The sequence below is a fragment of the Equus caballus genome, chromosome 20 (assembly GCF_041296265.1).
Source record: "Equus caballus isolate H_3958 breed thoroughbred chromosome 20, TB-T2T, whole genome shotgun sequence".
NCBI lineage: Eukaryota > Metazoa > Chordata > Mammalia > Perissodactyla > Equidae > Equus > Equus caballus.
The window spans coordinates 30,975,584-30,989,333 of record NC_091703.1 but is presented as its reverse complement, the minus strand read 5'-3'; the positions used below and the strand labels follow the sequence as shown (position 1 = coordinate 30,989,333).

Here is a 13,750-nt window from a genome sequence, read left to right as displayed (position 1 = left end):
GAGATTGCATCTAGTTTTCTTCTTTATTGTATCCCCAGAGTTTGTCATATAAAAGTCAGGAAATATTTAAGTATTTGTCACAAAATACATGAATAAATTAATGGGGACCAAAGGCAGAAGAGAGCAATATGGTGTCCCCCTCACCCAGGTAATCTTCCATTTAAACATTTTATGAATAAAATTTTTTCCTTCAAATATTCTCCTAATAATTTGGGTTGGAAACACTGATTCATCTATTTTTTTCATCCTTGAAATCCAGAGTAGTGCTGTAACACATTTTTCCTATAAAATGTTCCCCATTTCAGTCTCTTTCTCACTATTTTCAGCTACCTTCTTTCAACTTTCCCTCATCAACTTGCTCCCAGGTTATTTCATCATCAGTTTAATGGGCTTCATTAATTCTATTCTAATTATTATGATTTGTGCTGCAATGATTTTCCAGAAATTATACAACTTTCTCCTTTTGGTCTGATTCTCCCTTGCTCAAATACCTTAAATATCTTATTTCCTATTATATCACCTATACCCATCTTTGCCTGCCTATCAAGAACTTCTACTTCTGGATCCACCCACCTATAAAACATGATTTCCCACTACTCATCAGTATTCTGTTTCCTCTTTCTTTTAGTTGGTGGCCTCATAGCTCCAAGAATATGCTCATTTCTTCCTTCATCTACTTACTCTCCTAAACTTTAATCCTTGATCCTCTTCTCTCCTTATATCTTTCCTCATCACTCAAATATTACAAAACCTTCAAGGCTTAACTAAAATTTTATCGTCTTTGGGGCTGGCCCAGCAGCATAGTGGTTAAGTTTGCGTGTTCCACTTCAGTGGCCTGGGGTTTGTGTGTTCAGATCCCCAGCATGGACTTACACACTGCACTTCAAGTCATGCTGTGGTGGCATCCCACATACAAAACAGAGGAAGATTGGTACAGATGTTAGCTCAGGGCCAATCTTCCTCACTCCAAAAATAAAAAATTTACCTTGTTCGCCACCATATTTCTAGACTATTCTATCTGTTGTTATTTTGTATCTTCCAGATTATATAGATAGGATGATCTAGCCCTTAAATCAATATTGGCTGTGGTGTTTTTTAATTTTTATGACATTTAAATTTTCTGTTATTTATCGTATTTTAAATACCTTGAGAGTAGGAATCATGTTTTGTTTTTTTTGTAAGTTCTCCATTGCAAGAGCTAAAAAGTTGAGCACATGATGTATCCCAAGGATTACTGTTCAGTGACTGCTTTCTAATTATGTGACGCAGTTTCCTTTTCTTTTCCTTTATACACTCATTACCTCCTAGTTCCTAGAAATCTTTAAATGTTCCAATGGATAATTGATTTAGGATAAGCATATATCTTTTCCCTCTTTATGCACAACGTATTTTAATACTTGAGAAAAGAGATCCTGAAACTTTCACCTGGAGAGTTAGTTAAGTCACAGATTTCTGGGTTTTACTCAAGAGATTCTGTTTTAGTAGGTGTTTTTTTTTTTTAAATTGGAAACTGGAGGATTCCTTTTCTCCTAGAAGACTGAGGCTTCTTTTACTCCCTTATTGCTTAAAACAGTACTTCCTTCAGCTCAGGCGTGGACATACCTCTCACGTTTTTATATCTGCTCCCAGGTTGGATCTTTTTGATGGTTTTGCTTGAATAGTCTCACTATTATTATATTCACCTACAGGTAATTTATCTGTAAAATATATAATTTGTATCGGATCTCAGATCAGGTGTGGCTAAGAAGTAAGTTTATCTGAATAATATTTCAGTATTTAAAATACACAAAGTCTTAACTATGTGAAATTGTGAGGTCTTAGCTATCTAAAGTTTTAGCCTCAGATGAACAATATTCTACTATCCTAATGTGTTCCTACAGCCTTCTCCACTTCCTCCGCTTCTCTGCTCTGTATGACAAATCCTTCAAAGAGTTAATTGTTTCTAACGCTCGTTGTCCATTACTCTCCAAATTTGTGGTTTTACCTTCCATGATACCTTAAACCCTCTTCAATCAAATTTTTGCCCTTATCATTCCATTGAAATCACTCTTGTCAAAATCGAAGTTCAATTTTCAGTTCTTAATTTACCTGATCTCTAAACATGACTTAACACAGTTGATTCCTCTACTCTTATTTCAAACGCTTTCTTTTCCTTACTAACAGGATATCCATTAAACTCTGCTAAGCTTCCAATGGTCTCACTGAAGATGCCATCTTAGTGTCCTTGACAGGTTCCTCCTCATTCTTTTTATTAAAATTGGGATCTCTTTTGTATTTCCCAGTGCCAGGCTTTAAATATCCATAAGCAGATAATTTTAAATTATGTCTTCAATTCCATCTTCTTTACTAAGAACTCTAGACTCATATATTTAACTTCCTGCTAGATATGTCCCCATGAATGTCTGTTAGAACTTTTACCATGTAAGGTATTTCTTACAATGAGACTGACACATACTGCTTTGGAAACAGATACAGATCTAGCCCCTCAAGTGAAGAACTTCCATCCACTATGTTCCACTCTGAAATCTGAGCCCATTCCTCTGTTTGTCAAATGCTGCCTTCCACACTTACCTACTGGCTTCCCTAATCTCCACCCAAGTGATGACCTTAGAAATATGTACTCTATTCAATACTCCTATGGAGCAGGTGAAACAGTCTAGAGAATCCAGATCCTTTGCCTACATTGGTGAGACCACGTCCAAAGGCAGAGAAGATGTAGTTTGGGAGTTAGGCTTTATCAATCTTCATCTCTCTTGGGACTAGAAGAGGTTTGCTTGCATCAGGAAACTTTGCTGGCTTTGGAGATCCAGTTCCCAGAGATACTCATTAGAGGCAAATCTGGAAGAATTTTCCATTGAGAAAATTGCCTGTAAAAGATGTTGAGCAATATAATCAACAATTAAGCAGAAGTCTAATATTTACAATGACTTAGAAATAAGATCAGAAAGAGTACTTAAAACTCACAACCTCTCTCTAGTTACTGCTCTTCCTCTTTTAAGCAGGAATAACTTGAAGAGGTGGATGTATTGCCATAACATTTCATGACCCTTGATAGAAACTACTCCTATACAGATATATACACTCTAAGTAGCTCTTATAAAATAAATACAGATTGAAATATTCAGGCTTCTCATACGTCATTTACCATTTGATATCTGACAGGTATCACAAATTTAATTCTATCCAAATGAGAATTTTTGTTCCAACCTCTTTCCTCCTCCTTGTTTCTCATCTAATATTCACCATTTTAGTAAACTGCTCTACAGTACTACTCTAGTTCAAGCTATTGTTGATTGACTAGAGTACTGCTAGCCTCTTAACTGGTTGAACATGTCCATTCTTATCCTATCCAATATGTTCACACTACAGCCAGAGTAATCTTTTCAGAAAAGAAAATCTGATCATGTCACTTACTTGCTTAAAAATAGGTCTCTGGAGAACCATTGCTTTTATAAAAAATACAAAATCCTACCATGTCTAACAATGTTTAATGTGTTTTGACCTCAAAGTATCACACCAGCCTCATCTTGCTCTATAGTCCACTCATTCATGTCCCCCACCAAACTGGCTATGTTGCACTCCCTCATGTGCGCCACGTTCATTCCCTTCACTCTGGGTCAATTCCTGCTCATCTTTCTTATATCAGATTTATTGGTGAGTTTCTTGGAAAAATCTTCCTTTGCTTCTTTGATTAAGGCAATCCTACGTTTTATATGCTGTCATAGCACCTTCATAGATTATCACAGTTGCAATGTGGAAGAAGTCATCATATTTATTTGTGTAAATATTTATTTGTCATTAATTAATGTTGGTCTCCCTCACAAGGCCCTAAGGTACCATTATGGCAGAGATTAAGTCCTTTTTCCCTTTCCTTTGTATCCCCACTGCTTAGTGTACAAAGGATATTATTTATTACTAAATGAGTAAATTAATTAGTGGATACTGAACGCAGGAGAGGGCAATATATTATGCTCCTTTAAGCAGTCCCCTTCCATTTCAATATTTCAAGAATATTCATCAATATTTCATCATGGGTTGGAAATATTGCTTCATCCATTTTCTTTATCCTTCAAGTCCAGATTAAGTGCTATAACTTTTATTTCCTATAAAATGTTCCTCATTTCAGTCCATTTCTCACTATTTTCACAATCACTTTCATTGAACTTTCTTTCATCAACTCACTTCTAGCTTATTTCATCAGCAGCTTAATTGCCTTCACCGATTTTACTCTATTCACTATGATTCATGCTGCAAGCATCTGCCAGAAATCACACAAATTTCTGGGTGGGATGTGAGAACTTGCATTTCTAGCATGCTCTGACATCAGGTGATGTGGGTGCTGCTAGTTTGCTGAATAGAATTCAAAATATATAGCATAATATACTCTTTTATTACCTTTATGACTCTTTCTTTTCCATTCATTTCCATTTCCCCTATCCTTTTTTATTGGGAACTGGAAGTTTCCCATTCTTGTACAGGATTAGGTCTTCCCCTACTCCTTTATCTCTTCTGAACAATACTTCCTTCAGCTTAGAGAGGGTTTTCTAGTTATCCTTCTGTTACTGATTTCTGGTTTCATACCATTGTGATCAAGGAAGATACTTGATATGATTTCAACCTTCTTGAATTTGCTAAGACTTATTTTGTGGCCTAACATATGGTCTATCCTACAAAAATGTTCCATGTGCACTTGAGAAGAATGTGTGTTTCCTGTTGTCTGATAGAATGTCTTGCATATGTCTCTTACGTCCATTTGGTCAACAGTGTTGTTCAAATCTGGTGTTTCCCTATTGATTCTCTATCTTAATGTTCTATATATTTTTTAGAGTGGGGTATTAAAGTATCTAATTCTCATTATATTGCCATTTGTTTCTTCTTTTATCTCTGTTAGTTTTTGCTTTATATATTTAGGTGCTTCAATGTTAAGTGTATAAATATTTACAATTGTTATATCTTCCTGATGGATTGATCCCATCATCATTATACAATGAACTTTCTGTTTTTACCATTTTCAGTTTAAAGTCTATTTTGTCAGATATAAGTATAGCTACACTGCTTCTATTTGGTTATCATTTTCTTGAAATGTCTTTTTCCATTTCTTCACTCTCAGTCTATATGTGTCTTTAAGGCTAAAGTGAGTCTCTTGTAGGCAGCATAACACTGGAGCTTTTTTTTTTAATCCATTCAGCCATCCTACATCTTTCTATTAGAGAATTAAACGCATTTTCAATGCCTTTATTCTCCAATTCTTTTCTTCACCAAGGTGTCAGAACGTTTCTTCTGGGCTCTCAGGTTCCCACAAAGACATTCTCATTCATGAATAATTGTCAAATATGATGTTTCTATGGATATATGAAAGCTAGAGCCCCCTAGTTAACCATTTGCTAATGTCCTCTTCACCTTGATTTTTTAAATGTTTTGCTGCATGTAAGATTCTTGGCTTAACAGGTTTTCCTTTCAGCAATTTGAATCTCATCTCACTGCTTTATGATATTCTTTGTTTCTGAGGAGAATTCAGCTTTTAATTTTTTGGGTTTCTCTTGCATGAGATATTTTTCTCTTTCTGTCAAGATTTTTCTTTCGTTTTTAAATACTTTACCTATAACACGTCTGGGTTTGTGTTTCTTTGTATTTCTTCTATCTGGAGTTTTTTGACCATCTTGGATGTGTAGATGAATGTTTTTCATCACTTTTTAGATATTTTTAGGTATTATTTATTTCAATATTTTTCTTTCCCATTCTCTTTCTCCTCTTCTTTTGCTACTTCCATTATGTATATATTAGTGTGTTTAAAGATATCGCATGGTTATTGAGACTGATCATTTTTCATTCTCCTTTCCTCTCTGCATTATCTGTGTACAGATTGCATTCTCTCTATCAATCTGTCTTTAAGTGTGCTGATTCTTTTTTCTGCCAACTCAAATCTACTGCTGAGCCTTTCTCATGAATTTTTTATTTTGTTGATTGCATTTTTCCCCTACAAAATACTAACTTGGTTCTTTTTTATAATTTCTATCTGCTTCTCAACATTCTCTATTTGATGAGACATTGCCATCGTATAATTTTTAATTCTATAAACATGTTTATGCCTGTTCTTTGAATACATTTATAACAGATATTTTGAAGGTTTAGTCTGTTAAGTCCAATGACTAGGGCCACTCATAGGCACTTTCTTTTGCCTGTTGTTTTTCCTGTATATGGGTCACACTTTCTTTCCTGTTTCTTTGCATGTCTCAAAATCTTTTGTTGAAAATCAGATTCTAGATAAACATTGTAGTAACTCTGGATACTGACCCTCTCCCCTCACCCTGGGTCTTCTTGTTTTTGTTTTTTTGCTTGTTTATTTGTTTATTGATTTGACTGGACTAATTTAGTCATCTATTTACCACATAGTGTAAAGACTCTAATGTCCCTGATAATTTTTGGCCTCCCCTTTTATTTTTAAGTTTGTCTTTCTAGGATTTCCCCACTTAGGTAAGCACAGTTTAACGCTCAGTCACTGATTGGTCAGAAGTTGTGCTTAAGCCTGTTGAACGAGAAAGGTTTTCACAGACTTTTGTTGAATATGTTAGAAGCTTAGAGACTTTTCCTATTCAGAGATTTTATGAGTTTACCTTGTATCCAGCCAGGGTTAAATAACCCACAAGTTCTCTCTCTGGTTACTCTTCAAAGGGTACAGCCTTTTTTGTATGCCCAGTCTTTTGGACAACCAGGGATGACTTTGATGTTAGCTGGGTTCTCTTTTACTGTCTCTTTCCTTCCTGGATAGCTTCTGGGATGGTCTATCTTTATTGGTATCATGTAGAGCTCTTAGCCTCCATTCTCTGATTTCTATATTGTTTTTAACAATGCACTGGTGCAGTTAAAAATATTGTGTGGTATTAATATGTATGGTGCTGTTTGGACCCTTATAGTTAACATTCTCACTCATATTTAATAAAAATCCTACAATCGCTGTTAGTCACAAGAATAGCATCATGTTAGTAATTTACATATTAAACTCAATGTAATAATCAAAAAACATTGAATGTAATGCAAAGTTAAGCTTCTCTCCCCAACCAGTGTAGGCCTATTCCAGAATGGAAGGCTTCAGAGGGTGCAGGGCTCATTGCCACATTTTCTATATTTACCAACCTCAAGCATTTATGCCATTTCCCACACTTTCTAGATTGGCTGTGATTCTGTCAGTGTTGAAGCTAATAGACAGGGAATCTGAGGAGTGTGAATGGTCATATTTAACTAGCAGAGTAACTTTCTCTAGCAGCTTTCCCCTGGCCACATCAGATATTTAAAGCCAACTTTCTCTTTGGGAACATTCCTGAGCCCATTGGAGATGACGCAACAATAAAAACCTTTTCAGTAAACTCTCTGAAGTGTTAAATGTGTGTCTCTTAAGTTTGGAATAAGATAAGATTATCCACCATAATCACCACTTCTCTTCACATTGGCTTACAGTTCCCAGCCAGTACAAAAACAAGGAAAGTAAATAAAAGTTTTAAATATTAGAAAGTAAGAAATAAAACTCTTTATTCACAGATAACAGTGTGAAATAGAAATTCAAAAGAATCTATAAAGATCTATTAGAATGTGTAAGTAAATATGGAAGGTCACTGAATGTAAGGTTAATATACAAAAATCAATTGTATCTCTAAAAACTGACCACAAAATTAGACAATTAAATTAAAAAATTACAATTTATAATAACATCTAATACATAGAAATAAATCTAATAAGAGACATGCAAAACAACTACATTCAAAGTTATATATCATTTTGGACAAAATTTTTAAAGACCTAAAAATATGCAGAAAGTACCCTGTTCATGAGTTAGAAGATGCAATCTTTTAAGAAGACACTTCTCCATTATTTGTTCTATGCATTCAATGTACTTCAGTCAACATATTAGTAGGTATTTTTTAAAAATTAAAACCTGGTTCTAAAACTTAAATGGGTGAGCCAAAGACCTAGAGTAGAACAGGAAATGTGAAGGAACAGAGTTTCAAAACTTACACTACTCAATATAAAAACTACTATATAGCTACAGCAATTAATAGAGCTTGATAGAATAAGCATGAATACATAGATCAGTTGAACGATGAGAGACTCCCATACATACGCAGTTGCCAGATTTATTACAAAGACACCAACTGCAGTTCTTTGAGGGAAAAGTTGGTTTCCAATTAATAAGACTAGTTAGTTGGGGGGCTGGCCCCGTGGCCGAGTGGTTAAGTTCGCGCGCTCCGCTGCAGGCGGCCCAGTGTTTCGTTGGTTCGAATCCTGGGCGCGGACATGGCACTGCTCATCAGACCACGCTGAGGCAGCGTCCCACATGCCACAACTAGAAGGACCCACAACGAAGAATACACAACTATGTACCGGGGGGCTTTGGGGAGAAAAAGGAAAAAATAAAATCTTTAAAAAAAAAAAAAAAAAAAAAAAAAAAAAAAAAGACTAGTTAGTTGGACTTTGGTGAGTAAAATGAACAATGACATTTACATTATAGCATCACTAAAATTATTTTTCAATGGATTATGAAACTAAATATGAAAGGTAAAGCAAAATTTCTAGGATATAATATTGGTATTATTAGTATTAGTTTTTTTTCCAGGAAGATTAGCTCTGAACTAACTACTGCCAATCCTCCTCATTTTGCTGAGGAAGACTGGCCCTGAGCTCACATCCATGCCCATCTTCCTCTACTTTATATGTGGGACTCCTACCGCAGCATGGCCTTTTGCCAAGCAGTGCCATGTCCGCAACCAGGATCCGAACCGGTGAACCCCGGGCCGCCGAGAAGCGGAACGTGCGAACTTGAGAGCTGCACCACCAGGCCGGCCCCTGGTATTATTTTTAAATCAATTGTTCTAAGATTTTAAAAATTTCTGTTTTCAGTGTTCTATAGTTTTAGGATGATATGACTACATGTTCATTCATTTAACTTATACTGACCAACTTTTGTTGTGCTTCTCAAACCTGAGTATCTGTGTCTTTACTAATTCTGGAAAAAAAACTTAAAAGTTTTTTCTCTGAATATTGCCTGTAATACATTCCTTCAATAGATGGCCAATAGATCTTTCTGGAACTATTATTAGACATATAGTAAACTCTTCTTTTCTATCTTTTAAGATTCCTAATATCATTTTCATATCTTTAAAAAATTATTTCTTTTTTCTCATTCTGGGAGAAATTCTTGGACTTAACTGCCAGCTCATTAATTCTGTCTTTTCTTGCGTTTTATCTGCTGTTTATACTATCCAATTAGTTTTAAATTTCAGTCACTATATATTATATTTAGATAAGATTTTTTGCTTATTTTTCAAATCTGCCTTTTAAAACATATTATTTTAATTCTGTGTGTTTTTATTTACTTTCCTTGTTTTTGTGCTAGCTGGGAAGTGTAGGCTAAATGTGAATAGAAGTGGTGATTATGTTGAATAATCTTATTACAAACTTAAGAGCCACACATATTTCAAATTGCGCTTGAAGAAGAATTGTCTTTTATTCATTTTCTGAGTCAATATGATTGCTGTATTATTTAAACATCCCACTCACATGAGTGGCAAAGATGTAACACAAATGATATAATGGGACTTTCCCATGGTGACCATTGTATATTACCAATTGAAGCCTTGAAAAATTAATAGAACATTAGTAGACCCCTAAAGAGTCAGAGAACATTGAGAGTCGGGTGGTTCTCATAAGTGCTTGGGTACTATATAATATCCCAAACTTGATAGTAACTCAGGAAAAAATGAGAAATTTTCTTTCACTTTGATAGAAATGAGCCAGGAAGGAAAATTAAGTTGGAATCTTTACAATTAAATTAATTTACTGTTGTGCCATACTTGGCATTGTGGAGTGAAATTTAAATCTAATATATTTACAACAGCAATTTTTATATGACTCTATGCCACTGTTTTACTTGCTCAGAGACAGTTCATGCATATGACTTTCCCTGCAATGAGTTTTTTTTGAGCTTTAATTTCTTGATTGACTCTGTTACATTTTTCCAATCTATTTTGGTTTGTCTCCTGATGAGGAATGAATAGATGTGACTGAAAAAAAGAGCTACACTTTTCTTCTTTTAAAAACTTTTCTTAGAGCTGTCTTCATAGCTTTGTTTCTGAGGCTGTAGATCATAGGGTTGAGTGCTGGAGGCAGAACAGTATAAAAACCAGTGAGCAAAAAGTCTAATGCAGTTGGAGAGTCAGATTGTGGCTTTAGAAAGTCAAAGACACCAGTAGAGAGAAACAGCATGACAACAGACAGGTGGGGCAGGCAAGTGGAAAAGGCCTTAGCTCTACCTTCAGCAGATGGGATCTGCAGCACAGTAGAGAATATGTGCATGTAGGAGAGCCCAATGCAGATGAAGCAAAGAAATGCCACCAAGGACAGAAAGACAATAACCCCAAGCTCACCGACATACTCATTAGAACAGGAGAATTTCAGGAGCTGGGGGACATCACAGAAGAACTGGTGAATAATATTGGCACCACAGAAGTGGATGGAGAAAGTAGCAGCTGTGTGCATGACTCCAGAGATGACCCCACTGATCCAGACAGCCAAGATTCCGTGAATACAGGTACTGACATTCATGATGATTTCATAGTGCAGTGGAAGGCAGATGGCCACATAGCGGTCATAGGACATCACTGTGAGCATCGCCATCTCAGAAGAACCACAGAGAGTGAAAGCAAAACACTGTAAAATGCATTCCCAGAGGGAAATATTACCGTTGTGCATGAAAGAGTTGCAAATGTACCTTGGTACAGTCACAGAAATATAGCATAGATCTAAGAAGGAGAGATGTTTCAGGAAAAAATACAAAGGTGAGTGAAGACTATCGTCGATAGAGGTTGCAGTGATAATGAGAATATTTCCAGTTAAAGCCACCAAGTACAAGACTAAGAACACAGAAGCACATACTATTTCTATCTCAGGCTTGGCAGAAAACCCCATGAGAAGAAATCCTTTCAATGTAGTAAAATTAGCCATGAGCCTTCTCAATTTAGCTGCAAGACAAGATAGAAACCCATAGAAATAAATGTTTTTGTTATTTACCAATCTAATCCATTTATTCAGTGAAGTTAAAGCATGAAGACAAGATCACCAGTTCATCATTGTAAATGTGACATAGCTTTATATACTTGTGTTGAGCAATTTTAAATAACCTTGGCTCAGTCATAAGAAAGACTGTGTAAACTAGATTAGAAATTTTAATGTAATTCATTTCAATCAAAGGAAAGGAAAAATATTTTATTAATGGGAAATATCGTGGATCAAAATTTTGTATACATTAAAAGTGTCATTCAGTTCACACACATATTTATAAAGAAGTTTTTGAGATGCCTATTCTTTTATTCTTTTTTATTTTTTGTAAAGATCGGCACCTGAGCTAACAACTGTTGCCAATCTTCCTTTTTTTCCTTTCTGCTTTTTCTCCCCCAGTTCCCCCAGTGCATAGTTGTATATTTTAGTTGTGGGTGCTTCTAGTTGTGGCCTGTGGGATGCCGCCTCAGTGTGGCCTGACAAGCTGTGCCATGTTGGCGCCCAGGATCTGAACCAGCGAAGCCCTGGGCTGCTGAAGCAGAGCGCGCGAACTTAACCACTTGGCCATGGGGCTGGACCAGAGGTATCTATTCTTTTCCGTTAATTATTATATCTGAATATACCACCACCACACAGGTTGTTCTACTGCAATTTTATAATTCTGTTTTATATATGAGAGAACAAATTCCCAATTTTTTCCTAAAAATTTCTTGAAAAATAAATAACACTAAAAATACATTTTGTTTCATAGTATCTGATTTGTATTATGATAGTCAAAGAATCATCACTGTTAACATAAAATGGCATATAAATTGATCTGAATAATACTAAGTCCCCATTAGGAAATGGCAAAAGGCCAGACCTTTCCTGGTATGTTTTTAAAAATGAAATAAAATGGCTAAGAAACACCTAAAAATTATTTATCCTTATTATTTTTTTATTTCATTTTATTTATTTATTTTTTGAGGAAGATTAGCCCTGAGTTAACATCCACCACCAAGCCTCCTCTTTGTGCTGAGGAGGATTGGCTTTGAGCTAACATCTGTGCCCATCTTCCTCTACCTTACATGTGGGACCCTGCCACAGCATGGCCTTATAAGCAGTGCATAGGTCTGTGCCCCAGATCCGAACCAGTGATCCCCAGCCCGCCAAAGTGGAGCATACAAACTTAACCACTACACCACCAGGCCATCCCCTTATCCTTATTCTTAAATAAAAATTAAAGCAACAGTCATATATATTTTTTGTACCAACCATAGTATTTGTCATTAAAAAATAAAGTTTTCAGAGCTATTGAGTATGAAATAAGACAAAATCTTAAATACGCAGCTAATATGGTCAAATTTGTGAATACTATCTGAAAATCAACAACTTATTCAACAAGAAACTTAAAAGTCTGTACCTTAAATCATTAATTTTGTATTAAATATTTTAATCAATCTTCTGAAAAATGGATATCTGAAAAATAGTACGTTTATTTAGAATAATTATGGTGGCAAAAACATTTGCAAATCTTATGTTCAAACCAAGAATTATCGAATTAATAATTTACACAATTGTATCATAGGTGGCTTTAAAAATTATAATTATGAAGCATTTTTCATGAAATAAGATAATGATCACTATGTTAGTTTAAAGGAAATTATAATGTATTACATACATTGCATGTAAATAATAGGAAGAAGCATAGAAGAAAGAATCTAAGGAAACATAACACATGGCAAGAGTGATAATTTCTAGATGCCTTGAAGGTTTATTTCCTGACTCCTAGAGACACACGGGAAACTGATCTCAATTTTTGTTCCTCCACACAAAGTTCAGAGATGTGGCTGGAATGGATTGCATAGCTGAGGGTGATGGATACTTCTGTGTTCTCTAATGCACTATTCAATAATATAAATTGTTTGAGTCTGAGATGGAAGGAGGACATCAGGCTCTGAAGAGATAATAAGCAGCATACATCTTGTCTTGCTTGTGTGAAAACTTACACAGCATTAGAGCGTGTGTGTGTGTGCATGCCTCAATCAGAGACATAGAGGATGACACTTTATGCTTCTAGAGATTTTAGTGTCACATGTACTCAGCTAGACATTCTCTTGCAACTGTAACTCCCTGCATGAGGTTTCTGGGGACTCTGGAAGCTTCCATTTCTGTTTCCTGGAAAGTGTTGCTGATTTTTCTGTCAAGTAGCCCAACCCAGTGGACTTCCTTCCAAGTATATGAAAATACTCTTGATTTACTTCAAAAGATCTGTGTTAGTCTTTCTATTAATTCATAGCACTATTCACATTGATTAATACAGTAGTCATATAGTGGAATTATGTGCAGTTTTTATTTTCTTTGTTATATCTTTCTGTATGTTCCTATTTTCTCTCTTGAATAAATACATATTTATAATTTCTCTACTTGAAAATAATTTTATTATGCTATATGGTATAAATGTCTATTAAATTTTTATTTAATCCATTGATGGTCACATCAATCTTTGATACCTTGGTTAGAAGCAGAAAAATAAAAGAAGGGAATTCAAATGTGTCATTGGTTGGTAATTAGGTACCATACCAAAATATTTTTCTCTTTCTTCACAAGATATCTGCACATTCGAGTGGTAAAGATTATAATATCTGATCTCACCTTCTTCACTAAGAAGAAAAAAAAGGGCCACTTTTCTTCTTTAATGAAATTGCAAATCTCTTATAGC

At 35.2% G+C, this 13,750-nt stretch overlaps 1 protein-coding gene across 1 annotated transcript; it reads right to left on the bottom strand.

Annotated features, from left to right (window-relative positions):
• Positions 1 to 10,068: 10,068 nt before the first annotated feature.
• OR14J14 (olfactory receptor family 14 subfamily J member 14) lies at positions 10,069 to 10,995 on the bottom strand. Its single transcript, NM_001391702.1, is given in 1 exon segment — positions 10,069 to 10,995. A coding segment is annotated over 1 exon segment (927 nt).
• Positions 10,996 to 13,750: the final 2,755 nt, after the last annotated feature.